This window comes from Dasypus novemcinctus, chromosome 6 (genome assembly GCF_030445035.2).
Source record: "Dasypus novemcinctus isolate mDasNov1 chromosome 6, mDasNov1.1.hap2, whole genome shotgun sequence".
Lineage (NCBI taxonomy): Eukaryota > Metazoa > Chordata > Mammalia > Cingulata > Dasypodidae > Dasypus > Dasypus novemcinctus.
The window spans coordinates 87,918,427-87,939,480 of record NC_080678.1 but is presented as its reverse complement, the minus strand read 5'-3'; the positions used below and the strand labels follow the sequence as shown (position 1 = coordinate 87,939,480).

General features: G+C 43.4%; 1 protein-coding gene across 2 annotated transcripts in view; it reads left to right on the top strand.

The window, feature by feature from the left end:
- The first annotated feature begins 717 nt into the window (after positions 1–717).
- Positions 718–21,054, top strand: part of ARHGAP22 (Rho GTPase activating protein 22) — a 207,630-nt gene continuing 187,293 nt past the window's right edge. Inside the window, exon 1 of one of the 2 annotated variants that reach the window (XM_058299128.2) lies at positions 718–2,834. In XM_058299128.2, the coding sequence (XP_058155111.1) occupies positions 2,783–2,834 (52 nt within the window). In that variant the 5' untranslated portion in view covers positions 718–2,782. The remainder of the gene's footprint in view (positions 2,835–21,054) is intronic. The other variant, XM_023587781.3, reaches the window with a different exon arrangement.

Genomic DNA, 21,054 nt, shown 5'->3' with positions numbered 1-21,054 from the left:
TTCTGTATTCTCACTTGTCTCCCTTCTTTTTGTTGCGTCACCTTGCTGAGTCAGCGCTCCGTGGCATCTGCGGGCTGGGCAGCTCTCCACAGCATGCGGGCGAGCCTACCTTCGTAAGGAGGCCCCGGACGCGAACCCAGGGCCCCCCGTATGGTAGGCGGGAGCCCAACTGATTGAGCCACAGCCGCTTCCCACCCGCCCTTATTTTTTAAGCCAATATGAGTCAGGTTTTTTTGTTTCCTGCAACTGAAAGTTTCTCATTTGATGGTATTATTATCCTCTTTTGAACAAATTGAAAACAGACACTCAGACATGTGATTTAAATAGGGTTGCCAGATTTAGCAAATAAAAATACAGGAAGCCCAGTTAAAATGTTTTGGTGTGTGTTCCAAATATTGCGGGGAATATATTTCTACTAAAAAGATCATTCATTGTTTATCTGAAATTCGGATTCAACTGGGTGTTCTGTTTTTCATCAGAAAACTCTACACAGCGTCCGCCTCTCTGCTGCAAAGAGCTGAACGGACACTGCAGGAGAAGCGTTTGCCAGGTCACCAGTCACTCAGCCTCCCCTGGCACTCCCAGGGCAGGGCCCCCAGAGGGCTCACACGCTCGGCCCTGCCTGCGCTTTGGGCTGGGGGAGGGCTACGCCAGCTCCCGCCCCCACCAGCTCAAGCCTCAGGGCAGGGGGGGAAGGCAGGACAAGTTCATTCCCGGCGAGGGGAGCTCAGGAAGAGCTGGAGGGAGCGCTGAGAAAGCACGTCCCCTCCCAGTGCCAGGCCAGTGCCTGCCTGTGCAATGTGCACACGCACACACCATCCCCGGGCAGCACGTGGCACTGCCCCAGCGGCCTGCAGCTGCGGCTTCCGTCCCGAATCCCCGCTTTCCCCAGCCCGGGCGCCCACCCACCACCCTGCTCGTTGTGTCTTTACAACTCTGATTAGTTCTGCCCTTACAAGCATGGTTCAGGCTCGGTACAGCGAGGGCTAGGGAGCCAGGGAAACGAGGAGGAGTGTGGCAGAGCACCCCGGGAGCACCCGCCCGGAGCTGTCCTGCCCTAGAATCAATGCATCTCTTAGACGGGGTCGCGGAGCACCTGCTCCGTTGCCGCCTGTGCCCCTGGATTGCACCGTCGGCGATGTTCGACGGCTGCATAAAAGTCGCTTGGCTGTTTCATAAGCGGGTTTTCTTTTAGCTGTAAATTATGCTTGGATCAGGCTCAGTTTCTAGAAACAGAAGTGGGGAGCCAGCGCCGGGGCGGCGACGGCCCGTTGCTGGGCCTCCTTTCTGCACCTGTAAGAGGAAACCATGTCGCCCCCTCCCCTCCAGCAGCACGGGCTTCGGGGCGCCTTACACCTCGGCCTCGCGGCTGGCGCGACCACATAGAGGGGAGTTTTCCTCACAGCTCCCTGTTGGGATTGCCAGGCTGCGTGGAGCAGAGGTCACAAGAGGGGCTGGCTCCTAGCAGTGCGGATTTGTCAGCTCAGGGTTTCCAGGCCTAGCAGCGTCCTCGCCGAGGCCACTCAGGGTGAAGCTTTCCTCCCGAAGGCCCCCGCGCCCCGGGGCTCCTTGCCCGGCCGGGCACACGGTGCTGCGCAGCTCTCCTGCTCCTCCTGCGCTGGGGCTTTCCGGGCCTTGCTTCCAGGGCTTTCTCTCTCTCTCTCCACCCCATTTATAACGGGCTCCTGGATCAGACCCGTCCTGTGGCGGTGGGCCATGCCTGGCCTGGAGCAGCCTCATGGAAGGCCCCGCTTCCCATGGTCCACACCACAGGAGCGGATTAGCTTTATTTTTATTGTATTTCTTTTGTTTCTCTCCTCCCTTCCCCCCCCCATCTGCTCTCTGTGTCCATTCACTGTGTGCTCCTCTGTGACCGCTTCTATCCTTATTAGTGACACCAGGAATCTGTGTCTCTTTTTGTTGCGTCATCTTGTTGTGTCAGCTCTCTGTGTGGGCGGCACCATTCCTGGGAAGGCTGCACTTTCTTTCGCGCTGGGCGGCTCTCCTTATGAGGCGTGCTCCTTGCGCATGGGGCTCCCCTACGCGGGGGACACCCCTGCGTGGCAGGGCACTCCTTGCGCGCATCAGCACTGCGCATGGGCCAGCTCCACACGGGTCAGGGAGGCCCGGGGTTTGAACCGCGGACCTCCCATGTGGTAGACGGATGCCCTAACCACTGGGCCAGGTCCACTTCCCTGGATTAGCTTTAAGCATATGCTTTTCTGGGGTCCACACAGCTTCATGCCACTACACCCCACCCCACTAGCAGCAACTAGGGGTCCCAAACGGCATTCCAGAAGAAGCAGTGTACACAGGGATATTTCTGTTTTCAAGTCTCTCTGGAAAACACAGCTTCCCCTTAAATCCAGGTCTGCTGATTTAGAAGGATGAAGCATTAGTATCTTACACAGGCTGAGTGGGTTGCAACTTACAAAGCCCTTTGCACCTTGTGTCTTGCTGATTCTCCGGTCACTTTGCGAGGTTGTTCTCATTACTGCTCCCATTTTACAGATTTGACGAAGGGACACCCTAAATGACCCCACGAGGCCCTCCAGCCGTTCCAAGATCCCCTGGTACACGTGCATTCGGGGACTGACTCCTCATAGTAAGCTTACTTGCTTGAAATGCAAGAAAACACTAGATAAAGGGCATTCTAAATATATTTCTTTTCTATAGATGCTGATGTCCTATTACTGGAAAACAGGAATTAGCTTGTCTGTTTGAGGCTGTGGTTGGTTCTTTATAAAAAGGATATAGAAGAAATTTGCACATTTGCTTCATTATGCTGCCGACAGCTTCCAGCAAGAGAAGAACGTTTGCAGCCAGATATTTCAGTAAGAATTTTATTTTATTCTCGGGGGCACAGGGGCAACCTTTGCTCTGGATTTCTCCCAGCTTGAGGGATGGGGGGCGGGCACCTGAGGACTTGGCCCTGCAAGTGGGGTGAGAGCAGGGTCGAACTGGGAACACAGAGGGTATCTCGGCCGTGCCCTGCGCTGAGCTGGGACCCCAGAGCCAAGGGCCGGCAGCCACACCACAGCAGGCACAGGCACCCCTCCCCGGGGAGGGGGAGACCCGTCCGTTGACTGTCATAAGGCTGGTCTGCAACCATGCTTGGAAAAGGTTAATTGAGACGCAGCAAGGCTGGGGAGTTAGCCCCTGGTGATTTGTGCGGGAAACAGTCGCCGACAAAGCAGGAAACAGCCATTGGTTTGGATCCTTTCAGTGGCGGGTTGGGTTGGCCGGTCATCGCACCCGGTCCCTGCAGCGCCCAGTGCTGGCAGGAGACCAGGAGCCGGTGCTCTCGGTCTGGCAGCGCGTGACAGTCACCGCAGGGCTTTTCAAACCCCCAGGCCCTGCCCTGTGCCTGCTGAGCAGCTGGCTGCAGGAAGCACCGGCCGAGCGCACGGGCCTGGGGCCGCGACGCCGGCCTTGCGGCGGTCCGGGTGGGTCTCTGCGGGGGGCTGGAGGAAGCGCGGTGCTCAGGAGGACCCGGCTGCCGGGCGGGACCCCGCCGCCACCCTGTATCTGGCTCTCCCCATCCTCACGTGCCAAGGGGAGGTGGCCAAGCCGGGCTGGCCTTGAGTTCAGCCCCGACCCGGGAAGTGTCTGGACGACTTCCTCTGAGCTGGAGGCCGGTGCTGCCCAGGGTGGAAGCGGAAAGTCACTCGCTCCTGCAGGGAGCAGGCGGCCCAGATGTCCACCGTCGAGATGCCCCCCTGCCCCCGGCCTCGGGGGAGAGGCGAGTCCTTTGGGAAAGACAAACGAGAGGGTGCGCTCGACTAAACCAAGGTTTAAATGATCGGTCCTCAAACTGCTGCACAGCTTTGGCAACGCCTGTCCACGGAAATGTCTAGAAAGGAAAGCTCGGGGATCTCCCGTCTCGGTCACTCTGGGTCAGTCGTCTGCATGCCTCTTTCTCTTCTCTCCACACACACATGCACACTCACTTTCTGTCTTCCACGGGGACTGAGGGAGATCACCGGGGAGCCTGGGCTCTCCGAGGAAGGGACAGAGGGAGGGTGGTCTGGGGGTGAAGTGTGCTGCTGTGCTGAGCCCCCTCACTTGGCCACGTTTTGCCAGTTATGACCCTGGCCTCGTGGTGGAGGCCAGAGGCCAGCTCGTCCAGGTCTCGGGCCCTCCTGGGCGGGCCCTGGCCCGACAGGCCCCTCTGGCGTGGGGACGCCCCGGCTCTACCATGAGCCCCTTGGCCTGTCCCGTGAGCCACGCCGTCCTCTCGGCCCCGCTGCGGCCTTGGCAGCTGCCCACCCCTGGCCGTCCCCACGCGTGCCCGGTCTGCTCTCGGGGGCGGGCAGGGGGGCCGCGGTGCATCTGAGACGCCGTCGGAGAGAGCGACAGCAGCGGCCGCCCGAGGCCAGCCGGAGGGTCTGGGAAGAAAGAGAAGGCTTCTCTGACCTCCGCCCCATGGGCCCTGCCTCGCCGGCTGGCCTTCGAGAGCATGGCAGGGGGTGCTGGGAATGGGGTCCGTGCCGCCGCCCTGCCCGGGGCTTCGCGCGCCTCGGCCTTCCCCCTGCCCCCTCTCTAGACGGCGGGGATGTGAGGTCCTGGGAGAAAGGGGCCTGGAGAGATCTGATCTGAAGTTGTAGGGAAGGGGGCGCATGGAGAGTAAAGGACAAAAGGGGCGTCGTTGTCAGACCGAGCCATGTGACCCCGGCCCGCAGGCACCAGGGAACCAGGGAAGGTTGTCGGCAGAGGCCCAATGGCTCCCGAAGATCGCATGGGAGGAAAGCCGCAGCGGCACGGGTGAGAGCAGCTCTCCCGGCCCGCCTCCCAGGGCCTCCCCGCTACCCCCCACCTTCAGCCTTCGGCCCCTTCCGTCTCTTCTCCATTCCTCAGCCGGAGCCCGGCCTTCAACCGTAACCCAGACCAGGTCCATCCCTCGCTCAGCACATCCCGGGCCACTCCCACATCACCCACGTCTTTCCGCTGCCTACAAGCCCCCCGTCCAGCCCCTGCGGGACCCCTCACACCACCTCCTGCCGTGTCCCCCCTCGAGCTCAGCACCAGTGGCCCCAGCCCCTGTGACGCACCGGGCCTTTGCACATGCCATGCTCTCAGAGCGTTCTTCCTTCCAGATGTGTCCAAGGCTCCCAAAGTCGCCGCCTCAGGCTTCCACTCAACGCCACCGTCTCTGGGCTCTCCCTGACCTTCCGGAGGAGGCAGAACGGGCTGGGCATGCCGTCGTTCCTAACAGAGCCACAATCTAATGGTGTCACACCACAGACGTCGGTCCCAGCATGGGGGTTGGGGAAGAGGGTCCCTGCGATTGACAGTGACTCTCCTGATTCCCGGGCTGACGGGAAACCGCGGTCTCAGGGAGAGAGCGCTCTGCAGGGCCCAGGCCCGCACCAAGTCCTCAGGCTGGAAGAGCAGGTGCCTCCACTCCTAACTCCTGGGCCTGCTCTAACCCCTGCCCCCGCCACCCACAGGAGGGCCGAAGGTCCGTCCTACTGGGTGCCTGCAAGGTGGGGGCAAACCCCTCCAGTGACTGCCAGCAACCTCGGTGGAACAGCAGCCCCATCTGAAATTTCTATTCCCCTTTGTTGCTTTATTTTTCTTCACAGTATTTGTTATCTATATATTTTTAAAAGCTTTGTTGATGTTTAATTTACTTACCATAAAATTCGCCCATAGAATTCAACGATCCTACTGTTCAAAAATTTAATTGTTACAGATCATACAATTCAAGGATGCTTGGTCAATTAACTCAGCTGTGCAATCTTAGAACATTCCTGTCACCCCAAAAAGTTTCCTCATGCCCATTTCCAATGGATCCCCACCCCACCCCCAGCTACTTTCTGTCCTTCTATACTTGCCTTTTCTGGATGTTTCATGTAAATGGGATCACACAATCTGTAGTCTTTTGCATCAGGCTTTTTTCATTTAGCATAAGATTTATGTGTCAGTCGTTTGTTCCTTTTTAATGCTAAATAATATTCCATTGTATAGGCGCATATACTGTTAATCCATTCATCAAGTGAAGAACATTTGGGTTGTTTCCCGTTTGGTATTATTATAAATTATGCTGCTTGAATATTCACATGCATGTCTTTCCATTTAACATTTTCATTTTTCTTGCTGGGTCCTATGGTTGTATGAGTACCTTTTTAAGAAACTGCCAAAATGTTTTCTTTTTTTTTTATTGTGAATGTAATTTTCTTGTCTTTTTTAAAAAAAGATACAGAGATCACAAAAAATGTTACATTAAAAAATATATATCCCCACTCCTACCATATCAATAACCTCTTTCATCATCGTGGCACAGCCCCACCCAATAGTATCCCTATACCCCCATCTTATCCCTTCACTGCACAAGTAATTACCTCCACTTTATCATAGAGTTTGCCCATGTAGGCATGAGTTCACAACCTTCTTCCCCTCCCCCCCACAATTTCCTGTAAGCCTCTCATCCAATCTCTAGCTGTCTGAGACAGCTTAATTTGCTTATTTCATATCAGAAAGGTCATGTAGTATTTGTCCTTCAATGCCTGGCTTGCTTCACTCAACATAAGGTCCTCAAGATTCATCCATGTTATCCCATGTGCTTGTACTATATTCCTTCTTACAGCTGAGTAGTATTTCATTGTATGTATATTCCACATTTTGTTTATCCATTAATCTGTTGATGGGCATTTGGGTTGATTCCAACTTTTGGCAATAGGGAATAATGCCACTGTGAACACTGGTGTGCATATATTGGTTTGTGCCCTTGTTTTCAGTTCTTATGAGTATATATCCAGCAGTGGAATTGCTCAGTCATATGGCAAATTGATGGCTAGTTTTTTGAGAAACCACCAAACTATCCTCCAGAATGGCTGGATCCTTCTGCATTCCCACTAGCAGTGAATGAAGGTTCCTGTTACTCCACATCCTCTCTGACACTTGTAGTCTTCTGGTTTTTTTTTTAATAGCCACCAGTGTAATGGGAGTAAGCGCGTATCTCACTGTAGTTTTGATTTGCGTTTCCCTAATAGCTAGTGATTTTGAGCATCTTTTCATGTGCTTTTTAGCCATTTGTGTTTCTTCTTTGGAGAAGCGTCTGCTCAGATCTCTTGCCCATTTGTTAAATGGGTTATTTGTCTTTTTATTTTTGAGATATAGGAGTTCTTTATATATGCAGGATATTAGTCTCCTATCAGATATATTGTTATCAAATGTTTTCTCCCATTCAGTAGGCTGTCTTTTCACTTTCTTGACAAACTCCCTTGAGGTGCAAAAGGCTGTAATTTTGAGGAGGTCCCGTTTATCTATTTGTTCTTTTGCTGCTTGTGCTTTGGTATGAAGTTCATGAAACCATTTCCTATTACAAGGTCCTGTAGATGCTTGTTTTCCAAGGTCTTATGGTCTTAGCTCTTATATTTGGGTCTTTAATCCAATTTGAGTTGATTTTTGTATAAGGTGTGAGATGATAATCCTCTTTCATTCTTTTGCATATGGATATCCAGTTCTCCAAACACCATTTGTTGAAGAGACCATTCTCTCCCAGTTGAGTGGGCTTGGTGTCCTTGTCGAATATCAGAACTCTCAACTTGGTTCCATTGGTCAGTATGTCTATCCTTGTGCCAATACCATGCCATTTTGACCACTGTAGCTTTGTAGTAGGTTTTAAAGTCAGGTAGTGTGATTCCTCCAATTTCATTTTTCTTTTTCAATATGTCTTTGGCTATTTGGGGCCTCTTTCCTTTCCAAATAAATTTCATAGTTAGTTTTTCTAGTTCCTTAAAAAATGCTGTGTTGATTTTTATTGGGATTGCATGAAATCTGTAGATCAGTTTGGGTAGGATAAAACATCTTAATGATATTTAGTCTTCCTATCCATGAGCAAGGAATATTCTTCCATTTATTTAGGTCTTCTTTGATTCCCTTTAACAGTATTGTGTAGTTTTCTCTGTGTAAGTCTTCTACATCTTTAGTTAAATTTATTCCTAGGTATTTGATTTTTTAATTTATTATTGTAAATGATATTTGTTTCTTGATTTCCTCCTCAGATTGCTCATTATTGGTGTACATAAATGCTACTGATTTTTGTGCATTGATCTTATAACCTGTGAGTTTACTGAACTCATAAATTCTAGAAGCTTTGTTGTAGCATTCTCAGGGCTTTTTATGTTTAGGATCATGTCATCTGCAAATGGTGGAATTTATACTTCTTCTTTTCCAATTTGGATGTCTTTTATATCTGGTTCTTGCCTCAGTGCTAGAGCAAGTACTTCTAACACAATGTTAAATAGGAGGGGTAATAGTGGGCATCCTTGTCTTGTTCCTGACCTTAAGTGGAAAGATTTTAGGATTTCACCATTGTAAATGATGTTAGCTGTGGGTTTTTCATATATACCTTTTATCATATTCAGAAAGTTTCCTTGTATTCCTGTCTTTTGCAGTGTTTTTTTCAGGAAAGGGTGCTGTATTTTGTCAAATGCTTTTTCTGCATCTATAGATATGATCATGTGATTATTTTCCTTCAATCTGTTTACGTGGTATATTACATTGATTGATTTTCTTATGTTGAACCATCCTTGCATACCAGGGATGAAACCCACTTGGTCATGGTGTATAATTTGTTTGATGTATTGTTGAATATGATTAGCAAGTATTTTGTTGAGGATTTTTGCATCTACATTCATTAGAGAGATTGCTCTGTAATTTTCCTTTCTTGTGGTGTCTTTGTTTGGCTTTGGTATTAGGGTAATGTTGGCATCATAGAACAAGTTAAGCAATGTTCCTTCTATTTTGATATTTTGAAGGAGTTTAAGCAAGATTGGTGTTAGTGCTTTCCAGAATGTTAGGTAGAATTCACCTGTGAAGCCAATTGGTTGGGGGCTCTTCTTAGTTGGGAAGTTTTTAATGGCTGATTCTATCTCTTTACTTATGATTGGTTGGTTGAGATCATCAATTTCTTCTATCATCAACATAGACTGTGTATGTGTTTCTAGGAATTTGCCCATTTCCTCTAAATTGTTCTTCTTCTTTTTTCCAAAGTATATATAGCTTTTCAAAGTATCCTCTTATGACAGTCTTTATTTATGTGGGGTCAGTGGTGATATCCCCTTTCTCATTTCTTATTTTGTGTATTTGCATCTTCCATCTTTTTTTCTTAGTTAGTCTAGCTAAGGGTTTGTCAATTTTATTAATCTTCTCAAAGAATCAGCTCTTTGTTTTGTTTATTTTTTCTAGTGCTTTGTTATTTTCTATTTCATTTAGTTCTGCTCTGGTCTTTGTTCTTTCTTTCTTTCTTCTTCCTTTGAGGTTAGTTCATTGTTTTTTTACTAATTCCTCCAAGTGTGCAGTTAGTTCTTCAATTTTAGCTCTTCTTTTTTGATGTAAGAATTTGTGGCTATGAATTTCCCTCTCAGTATGGCTTTTGCTGCATCCCATAAGTTTTGATATGTTGTGTTATCATTTTAATTAGTTTCAAGGTAGTTATTGATTTCTTTTTATATTTCCTCCTTGACCCACTGTTTGTCCAAGAGTGTGTTGCTTAACTTCCATATCATGGGTCTAATCTGGGTCTCTGACTCTTGCAGATTTCCAGCTTCGTTCCACTGTGGTCAGGGAAATTATTTTGCTTGATTTCAATCTTTCTGAATTCACTGAGACTTTCTCTGTGGCCTAGCATGTGATCTATCTTGGAGAATGATCCATGTGTGCCTGAGAAGAATGTATTTCCTGCTGTATTTGGTTGTAATGTTCTGTATGTGTCTATTAGGTCCAGCTCCTCTAATATATTGTTCAAAGTCTTTGTTTCTTTATTGATTCTCTGTTGAGATGTTCTGTCCAATGGTGATAGTGGCGTATTAAAGTCCCCCACTATAATTGTGGAGGCATGTATTCCTTCACTTAGTTTTTCCAGTGTTTGCCTCACATATTTGGAGGCACCCTGGTTAAGAACATAAATTTTATTATTGTTCTTTCTTCTTGAAAGATTATCCCTTTTACTAATATGTAGTATCTATCTTTGTCTCTCACAATAGTTTTGCATTTAGAGTCTATTTTGTCTGATATTAATATAGCTACTCCTGCTCTTTTTTGGTTATTGTTTGCTTGTAAGATTGTTTTCCAGCCATTCACTTTCAACCTCCTTGAATCCCTGGGTCTAAGATAGGTTTCTTGTAGACAGCATATAAATGGGTCATATTTCCTCTTCCACTCTTCCAATCTGTGTCTCTTGACAGGTGAGTTTAATCCATTGACATTCAGTGTTATTACTTTCAAGGAATTATTTACATTAGCCGTATTTTCTTTGGTTTGTGTATGTCATATGTTTTTCTCTCTCTTTTTGTCTTTTTAGTTGTTCTTACACTCTCCTCCAATTCTTGACTCTCCTGTTTTTTTTTTCTTTCTTCCTGCAGAACTCCCTTTATTATTTCTTGAAGGACAGGTTTCTTGTTGACATACTCTTTTACTTTCTGTTTATCTGTGAATATTCTGAACTTTCCATTGTTTTTGAATGCCAACTTTGCTTAGGCTGGAATTTTTTTCTGTTAGTATCTTAACTATGTCATACCACTGCCTTCTTGTCTCCATGGTTTCAGATGAGAAATCAGCATTTAGTCTTATTGAGCTTCCCTTCTATGTGATGGTTCTCTTTTCTCTTGCTGCTTTCAGTTTTTTCTCTTTGTCTTAAGCACTGGATAATTTGACAAATATACGTCTTGGGGTAGGCCTATTAGGATTTATGCTGTTTGGAGTGTGTTGTGCTTCCTGGACATGTACATCCATCTCCCTCAATAGCTTTGGGAACTTTTCGACCATTATTTTCTCCAACAACCCTTCTCTTCTCTTGTCCTTCTGGGATATCTATAATGTCTATGTTTGTGCATTTTGCACTGTCATTCAGGTCCCTGAGTCCCTGCTGGATTTTTTCTCTTTTTATCAATTAATTCTACCATCTGTTTGATTTCAGATATACTGTCTTCCACATCCCTAATTCTTTCCTCTGTCTCTTCAAATCTGCTGTTATTTGCTGAGATTGTATTTTTGATTTCTTGGATTGTGCCATTCATCACCATCATATCCATTATCTTTTTGAGTATGTTTACAGTTTCTTCTGTACGCTCTTGAAGTGTTTTCTTAATATCCTTAATCCCTTCCTTCACTTCATTAAATTGGCCCATATTTGTTTGGAGAGCTTTGATTAGTTGTTCAATATTCTGCGCCTCTTCCTGGTTTTTGGTTTGCTCATTGGATTGGGCCATGTCTTCCTGATTATTGGTCTGGTTTGTAATTTTTTGTTGCTGTCTGGTCATTATTTTATCTTCATGGGTTTGTTGAGTTGATTAGCTTCTCCATCTAATCTCGGGGTTTATTTAGGTGCTGTTTTTGTGTGTGTGATAAGTCTTCTCTTTGACACTTTGTTCTTCTTATTCTATTTCCTTGTTGTTGTCCAAGTTCCCTCGAAGGAAAATATTAGGGCCAGGGAAAGCAAAAGGGGTAAGAAAAGAAAAAGTATAATAGTAGTATTAATAGTAAATGTTAGCAGAAGAACCATGTGAGACTTAGGAGAATGGATATTAAATTCATATAAGCCGTGTAGAGTTATAACAGTAAAAAAGTGGAGTACCTATAATAAGATGTAAACTGAATATGGAGAAGAATGTAGTATGAATTAAAGGGCCAGTTTGATCAGGAGAGAAGGAAGGAGAAAAGAAAGGACAAATAACATAAAGAGTGAATAAAAGTTAGAAAACAGAATAGAGGTGTTAGAAATAAAATGTCAGAAAAATTGGGGGCTAAACAAAGAGAGGTGGAATATACGAGCAACAACAGAATATGGAAGATAGAAAGATGTAGAGGAAAGGAGATAGCATGGGTACCCAAAATAAGTACACACAGAAAAGAGGAAATCTAGGATGAGGAAGCACAGCAAATAAGAAACACTGCCTGCAGCACCTAATAGAAAGAGAATAAGAAAAGAAAAAGAAAGAAAAAAGAGTGGTGGGAGGATAAAAAGGAAGGAAAGATAAGAAAACAAACAAAAAAGACCAGTCAAGGCCTCAAGCAAGGAGTCCTCTTTGCAATTGAATAGACTGCTTAGGAATCTGTCCTTCCCTTTCTCCCTTCCTCAGGTCCCTCTCTCCCAGGGCACCAGGAAGCCCATGTGAGAGCTCCTTTTCGAAATTCCTATGGGACCCTGGTGAACCAAATCACCACAGAAAATAATGACTCTCAGTCTCTTTGAGATAGAGCACCCACACCTTGCTGGGAACCCTACATACGCTCTTGGAAGCTACCAAGCACTTCCTACTGTCCTCCTCCCTCAGCTCTGTGGCACAGGACTAGTTAATTACCTAATGCCACCTTCTCCCAGACCAGCTTTCCCTGTCCCAGGGCATTTACGTAAATTGGACTACCTCAGCAGATTTGCCTCTTCTCTTCCTAGTTTCTCCCCAAGCCAGCTGGCATGCTCCTCCAAGCTCAAAAAAAAGGGAGACCAGACCACTGAACCTGCACTCCTCGGGCCCTCAGCACCCCTCACCAGAGCCCTCCCACTCCTGGAATCTGTCTGAGACAGGCCGGCTCGGGCAGTGCCGGGGTTAGGGAGTGCTGGGTTCAGGAATGTGGGCTCGGGGAGTGCAGCTCTGGGAATGTGGGTTCAGGGAATGCAGGTTCAGGGAACATGAGGTTCGGGGAACACAGGGCTCAGGGAACGCGGCTTCGGGGAAGGCGGGGCTTGGGGAGCAAGGGGCTCGGAACGCCACCGTGTGACCAGCGGGGTTCAGGGAATGTTGCAGCCACCAGCCCTAAGGAAGGGTTTAGCCTTCCCACAGCCTCCAGCTCGAGGGTCAGAAACCCGCAGCTTTACCCTGAGCAAGCACTGTTTTTGTCCCACTCTCTCCAGATTGGTGTCCAGAAACCTCCTGCTTTGTGGGCTCCCGAAACAGCTCACTCAGGCAGGATTCTGTCCCTAGTCCCAAAATGTTTTTCAAAGTGTTGGTATTATTTGTAGCATTTTACATTCCCGCCAGCAATGTGTGAGGGTTCCAGTTTTCCCAAGTCCTCGCCAACACTTGTCATTGTCCATCTTTTTGATGACAGCCATCCTAGTGAGTGTGGAGTATTACCCCATACCCGTTTGCTTTGCATTTCCGAAGGACGCATGATGTTGAGTATTTTTTCAGAGACTTATTAGCCCTTCATGTGTCTTCTTTGGTGAAATGTCTCTTTAAATGTTTTTGCCTACTTTTAAATTGGATTATTTGCCTTATCATTGGATTGTAGGAATTTTTTATATATTCTGGATATACATCCTTTATCAGATATGTGGTTTGCAAATATTTTCTCCCAGTCTGCAGCTTGTCTTTTCATTTTCTTAATGGTGTCTTTTGAAGTGTAAAAGTTGTGAATTTTGTTGAAGTCCAATTTACCTAGTTTTTTCCGTTATGGCCCATGCTTTTGGTATCATATCTATTACCCTTTGCCTGACCACAAAGTTTCCTTCAAGAAGTTGCATAATTTTAGCACTGACGTTTAGATCTCTGATCCATTCTGAGTTAATTTTTATATACAGTGTGAGGTTAGGGTCACACTTCATTTTTTTCTTTTGCATCTGTATATCCAATCGTCCCAGCACCATTTGTTAAAAAGACTACTCGTTCAACATGATGTGTTCTGGCACCTTTGTAGAAGTTCAGTAGACCATGGTCGTTAGGGCTTTTATGTCGAGGCTCTCAATTCTCGTCTACTGATTTTTTTTTTTTTAAAGATTTATTTATTTATTTCTCTCTCCTTCCCCCCTCACCCCGGTTGTCTGTTCTCTGTGTCTGTTCGCTGTGTCTTTTTTGTCCACTTCTGTTGTCAGCAGCACGGGAATCTGTGTTTCTTTTTTGTTGTTGTTGCGTCATCTTGTTGTGTCAGCTCTCCGTGTGTGCGGCGCCATTCCTGGGCAGGCTGCACTTTCTTTTGCGCTGGGCGGCTCTCCTTGCGGGGTGCACTCCTTGCGCATGGGGCTCCCCTACCTGGGGGACACCCCTGAGTGGCACAGCATTCCTTGGGCACATCAGCGCTGCGCATGGACCAGCTCCACATGGGTCAAGGAGGCCCGGGGTTTAAACCGTGGACCTCCCATGTGGTAGACAGATGCCCTAACCACTGGGTCAAGTCCGCCGCCCTGTCTATTGATTTTTATGCCTATCCTTGTACAATACAGTAGTAGTACCTTGATTACTGTCACTTTAGAATAACTTTTTTTATTGTTTTTTCTTCTATTTTTTTATTTATTTTTCCCATATAACCCACTGCCCACCCCCCAACACATCATTTTTGTAAATTGTATTTTTTTGAAGATATATACATCACATAAAAAATGTTACATTAAAAAATATAAGAGGTTCCCATACACCCTCCACCCCCCACCCCACTCCTCCCACACTAACAACCTCCCCCATCATTGTGGCACACTCATCGCACTCGGTGAACACATTCTGGAGCACTGCTGCACCACATAGATAATAGTTTACCCTGTAGTTCCCACTCTCCCCCAGTAATTCAGTGGATTATGGCAGGATATATAAAGTTCAGCATTGACTCTGCAATATCATTACGGCAACTCAAAATCCCAAAAATGCCCCCACATCACATCTCTTCTACCCTCTCCCTGCCCTCAGCAACTACTGTGGCCACTTTCTCCACCTCAATGCTAAAATTTCTTCTATTACTTGTCACAATAGTTTTATAGTAGAATATCACTAAGTCCACTCTGTGGACTAGAATAACTTTTGAAAGCCGGGAGTCTCCAACTTTATTCTTCTTCAAACTTCCTTTGTCTGGAGTAGGTCATTTGTATTTCCACGTATATTTTGGATTAGCATGTCACACTCTAAAATAAAGCTCCAAGATTTTGATAGGGATTGCATTGAATTTAGAGATTAATTTCAGGAGGATTGGCTTCTGACAATATTGGGTCTTCACCTTCACAAACAAGGAATCTCTCTCCATTTATTTTTATCTACTTTAATTTCCTGTAGCCATGTTTTGTGCAATGCTCAATTGTTAAAGTTATTTCTAAATGTTTTATTCCTTTTTATACTCCTGTGGGTGATATTGGTTTCTTAACTTCAGTTTTGCATTGTATGTTACTAATATATAGAAATGAGATTGACCTTTGTATATTTATTTTGTATCCTATTATCTTGATAAGCTTATTTATTGATTCTAATTGTTGTTGTTTTTTTTATAATTCCTTGGGATTATTATGTCCAAATAAAGACAGCTTTACTTCTTCCTTTCTAAACTATATGCTTTTAGTTTCTCTCTGTCTCTCTCTCTATCAGTTCCTGTCTTGCCCTGGTTAGAAAGTCCAGTACAGCGTTGACTAGAAGTGGTGAGAGTGGCACCCTTGCTGTTGTCCTAATCATAGGAGGAATAATTTCCGTCTTTCACCATTAAACACGACGGTAGCTGTGATGGTATAAAGGACTGTCAATGTCCTTTATAAGGCTGAGGAAGTTCCCTTCTACACCTAATTTGTTGAGTGTTTTTATCATAAAAGGGTGTCGAATTTGTCGAATGTTTTTCTCCATCTATTAAGATGATCATGTGGTCTTTGTCCTTTATTCTGTCGATATGATATACAGCTTTAATTGCTTTTCCAGATGTCAAGCTAATCTTTTATTCCTGGGATAAAGCCCACTTGGTCATGGTGCATAATCCGTTTTATATGCTGCTAGATTTGGTGTGCTAATATTTTGTTATGGATTTTTGCATATATTTTCAGGAAGGACATTCATCTCTACTTTTCTTTTCTTAGGGTGTCTTAGACTGACTTTGGAATTAGACTTATACTGTCCTCATAGAGTAAATAAGGAAGTGCTTCTTCCTCCTCCTTGTCTTTGAAAGAATTTGAGAGTGATTGGTGGCATTTCTTCTTAATGTGTTTCAGAAGATTCAACAACAAAGCCCTCTAGGCCTGGGCTTTTTTGTGTGTGGGAAGATTTTTAATTACTAATTCAACGTTTTAAAATGTTATCAGCCTATTCAGATTTTCTATTTCTTCTGTGAGTTTTGATTATTTCTGTCTTTCTAGGGTTTTTTCCTCTTCATCTACATTGCTTAACTTATTATCACAACTTTGTTCAAAATATTCCTTTTTAAGCCTTTTAGTTTTGTAGACTCGATAATTATGCCCCTTTTCACCCCCGAGTTTGTGAATTAGCATTTACTCTCTCTTTTTTCTTGGTCAAAATCTGGCTAATGGTTTTCAGTTTTGCTGATTTTTTTCAAAGAACAAACTTTTGGTTTCATTGATTTTTACTAGTGTTTTATTGCTTTCCAGTTCTTTGATCTTTCTCTAATCTTTGTTATTTCCTTTCTTCTGCTTGAAGAAGTTTCTATTTTTCTAGTTTCTTTAGGTGAAAGCTTAGGTTATTGACATAAGTCCTTCTTTTTTGATAAAAGTGTTTAAACCTATAAATTTTCCTCTAAGCACTGCTTTTGCTATGTCCATGCATTTTGATGTGTTGTTATTTCATTTGCATTCAGTTCAAAATATTTCCTAATTTTCTTTTTTATTTCATCTTTGACCTGTGGGTGACTCCTAAGTGTGTGGTTTAACTTCCAAAAATCTGGGGATTTCCAGAAGTTTCTTCTGTTGTTGTCACTAATTTAATTGCAGTGTGTTCAGAGAACATACTTTGTATGATTTCAATTTTGAATTTATCAGTAATTGTTTTCTGGCCGGGCACATAGTCTGTCCTGGAGAATGTCCATAGGTGCTTGAAAAGGAAGTGTGTTCTGCCGTCATTGTGAGGAGCTGGGTCACAATGATGTGTTGACTGGGTCAAATTGCTTGATAATGTTGTCCAAGTCCTCTGTGCAGTTGCTGATAGTCTTTCTAGTTGTTCTACCAATTATTGAGATTGGGGCGTGGAAATTAATTTGCCTGTTTCTCCTTTTAAAACTGTCAGTTTTTGCATGTATATGATGCTCTCTTGTTAGGTCTGTATGCATTCATAATTGTTATTGCTTCTTGATATATTCACCTTTTTACCATTGTGAAATGCTCCTCTTTGTAGTAATATTTCTTTTCTTAAAAACTGTGGAGGAGGGAGCAGATGTGGCTCAAGCAGTTGAGCTCCCACCTCCCACATGGGGGAAAAAAATGAAAAAACCAACTCAGGGAAGCCAACGTGGCTCAGTGGTTGAGCACCAGCTTCACGCATACAAGATCCCGGGTTCAATCCCCGCTACCTCAAAAAAAAAAAATGTGGGATGTAACAAAAGCAGTGCTGAGAGAGAAATTTATAGCATTGAATGCACATATAAAAACTAGAACGATCTAAAATCAAAAATCTAAGCCTATATTTTAGGAAGCTAGAGAACAAAGAGGAATTGAAGCCTCAAACAAGTAGAAGAAAGAATGAAAAAAGTAGAAGAGAAATCAATGAAATTGAAACCAATAAATCAAAAGAGTAAATCAATGAGGACAAAACTGGTTCTTTGAAAATAAAACTAAAATTGATAAGCCTGAAAGCAGGTTAATCAAGAAAAAATAAGACACAAATTAATAATAACAGAAGTAAATGAGGGACCATCACACTTGATCCCATGAACATTAAAGAGATAATAAAGGAATATAACAAACAAGTCTATGCTCATAAGTTTGATAACTTAGATGAAATGGGCCAATTCCTTGAAAGACCCTGGCCATCCTACTCACACATGATCTGAAATATCATCTGAATAGTCCTATAACTATTATAAGAAGTTATATCCATAATTAACAATCATTAAAATAAAAAAAGTACCAGGCCCACATAGTTTCACTGGTGAATTCTACCAAGCATTCAAGAAAAAAAAATTATACTAATTTGCTATAATATCTTCCGGAAAATAAAAGCGGAGGGAACACTTCCTAACTCATTCTATGAGGCCTAATTACTAAAACCAGTTAAAGACATGGTAAGAAAAGAAAGCTACAGAAAAATAGCTTCTGTAAACACAGATGCAAATGTCCTCAACAAAATATTAGCAAATCAAATCTGACAATGTGTAAAAAGAACTATACACCGTGATCAAGTGAGCTTTATTCCAGTTATGCAAGGCTGCTTCAACATTGAAACATAGTTAATGTAATCAGCTATACTGCTGGGCTAAAGAAGAAAAATCATATGATCATATTAATGAGGGCAAAGCATTTAACAAAATCTAAAACCCATACCTTATAAAAACAGAAAAACTCTGAGCAAACTGGGAATAGAGCAGAACTGCTTCAATATGCTAAACAGCACCTACAAAAACTTCTACAGCTGCATTATATTTAGTGGGGAGAAACTGAACACTTTTCCCCAGACATGAGAGACAAGGCGAGGATGTTTCCTCTTATTACTCCTTTTTAACATAGTCCTGCCTAGTACAATACAGAAGACAAACAACGGAAATAAAAGGTACCCAGTTTGGGAAGGAAGAAATAAAGTTGTCTTTATTTGCAGATAACATGACTGTCTATATAGAAAATAGCAAAGGATCAACAACAACAACAAAAGTCCTGCAACTAATAGTGATTATAGCAGAGTTGCGGGATATAATAGTTTATTAGAGAAGGATGTAAAGTTATATACAAAAGTCAATTGCCTTCCTTTATACCAGTACTGAACAACAGGGATTTAAAATTAAAACACAATACTGTTTATATTACCATAAAAAGTGAAATAATTATGTATAAATCTAAAGAAATATGCATAGGATTTTTATGCATAAAACTATGACACGCTGCTGAAAGGAATTAAAGAGGAGCTAAATAGAGAGCTATTCCAAGTTCATGGGCTGGAAGACTCAGTATTGGTAAGATGTTAGTTCTTTCCAAGTTAAGCTATAGATTTAAAATGCTCCCAATCAAAATCTGAGCAAGCTTTTTATGGATATCAGCAAACTGATTCTGCAGTTTATGTGGTAATACATGTAAAAGAAAAACAAAACAAAACGAAAAACTACAGAGCAGCCAATGGAATACTGATGAAAAAGAACAAAGCTGGAGGACTGGTTTTACCCAAGATGAAGACTTACCATAAAGCTACGATGATCAAGACAGCATGTTACTGGTAAAAGAATAAGCACATAGGTCAATGAACAGAATGGGGAGCCTGAGATAGGCCAATACCAGTATAGTAATCTGATATTTGACAAAAGACCAAGTTTAATTCAATGGAGAAGGTATCATCTTTTCAACAAATGATGCATATATATCCACGATTGTATATGGAATAACTGTGCATATATATGCAATAAAATGAACCCACACAGAGGCCTTACATCTTTCACAAAATTAACTCAAAATGCATCATAGACTTAAATGTAAAATGCAGAACTTCCAGAAGACAACCTGGGGAAAAAAATCTAAGTAATCTTGGGTTTGACAATGAGATTTTAGATATAACAACAAAAGCCTGATCTATGAAAAAAAAACATTTATATGTTGGACTTTATTAAAGTTAAAAACTTCTGCTTTGAGAAAGACAGTGTTAGGAGAACAAAATGACAAGTCACAGACCTAGAGAAAATATTTGCAAAACACACATCGAACACTTGTATCCAAAATGTACTAAGAAACCTTAGTAAGAAAACAAACAGACCAATTAAAAAATGGGCAAAAGATTCTTCACCAAAGAAGATCTATAGATGCCAAATAAGCATATGAAAAGTTATTCAACATCATCTGGTATTGCAGATTTTCAGATTTAAACACACCCTATAGAATACCCAAATTCCCCAACACCACCCCCACCCCCAAAAATGACAATATGAAATGCTAGTGAGGATTTGGAGCAATAGGAACTCTGGGTCATTTTTGGTGGGAAATGCGTATAGTGCAGCCACTTTGAGAGCAGTGTGGCAGTTTCTTACAAAGCTAAACGTAGACCTATTATAGGATCCAGCACCTGCCTCCTAGTTATTTACCTAATCAAATCAAAAACGTATGCCCACACAAAAACCTGCGCAGGAATGTTTACAGTAGCTTTATTCAAAATTGCCAAGAACGGAAGGAAGCAAGCAAGGTTTCCTTTAATTGGTGACTAGATAAACTGTAGTACATCCAAACAATATAATATTATTCAGTGATAAAAAGAAGTGAACTATCAAGCTATGAAAACACATGCAGGAATATTCTTAAGTGAAGGAAGCCACTCTGAAAAGGCTACATACTGCATGATTCCAATTATATGACATTTTGGAAAAGGCAATACTGTGGAGACTGTGAAAAGATCGGTGGTCACCAACGTTTGGAGAAGTAGGGAATAGGGTTGAATAAATGAAGCACAGGGGATTTTAGGGCAGTCGTATTATAGTGTATGATATTGTATGCACTTGTCAAAACTATTCAACTTTTCAATCTAAAGAGTGAACCTTAAAATATGCAGATTTTTTTAAAAAAGCATTTAGGAGGTTATGGGATCCCAGGAAAGAATGCAGAATGAGCCAAGAGACTCCAATTGTATGATGTAATGTATTAAACCCTCTCACTGAAGGGGGTGGGAAAAGGTGCTCATCTAAGCAGCTTTGGAAATGAGTGTGTAACACTAAAGACAAACTGAACATGAGAACTAAATTCTTCTCGATAGAGCGCTTTCCCACAGGGGAAGGGACTAACAGTTCTGATATTGCTGTACATTCTTATTGAAATGGAGCAGTTTTGTAAAGGAATGGCGGATGGTGGCGGCCAGGTTTGTTAGTGTGGGAGTGAAATGTGCAGATCAGCCAGGGGAGGAAGCTAGAAGGACGCCTGCGGTAATGGATCAGAGGCATCAGTAAGAACTCGGGTCTAACTTGATATAGATACAGGTGGTTATATACAGAAATTTTTAAACAGATACTGCAGTTTTCCTAAAAATCTAAAACTGTTCTAAAAAAAGGCTATTAATAAAAAAGTTAAAACACAGGTGTTCAAAAATATAAATCTTTGAAAATGTTTTGCTTATGTTAAGTCGATATAGAAAAAATATTTATAAAATTTGTGTAAGTTAAGGAGAAGGGCAGTGCCATAAACACAGGTATAACCACCACCCAGCTGTAGAAAAAGAACATCACTTGCCTTTGGCCCTC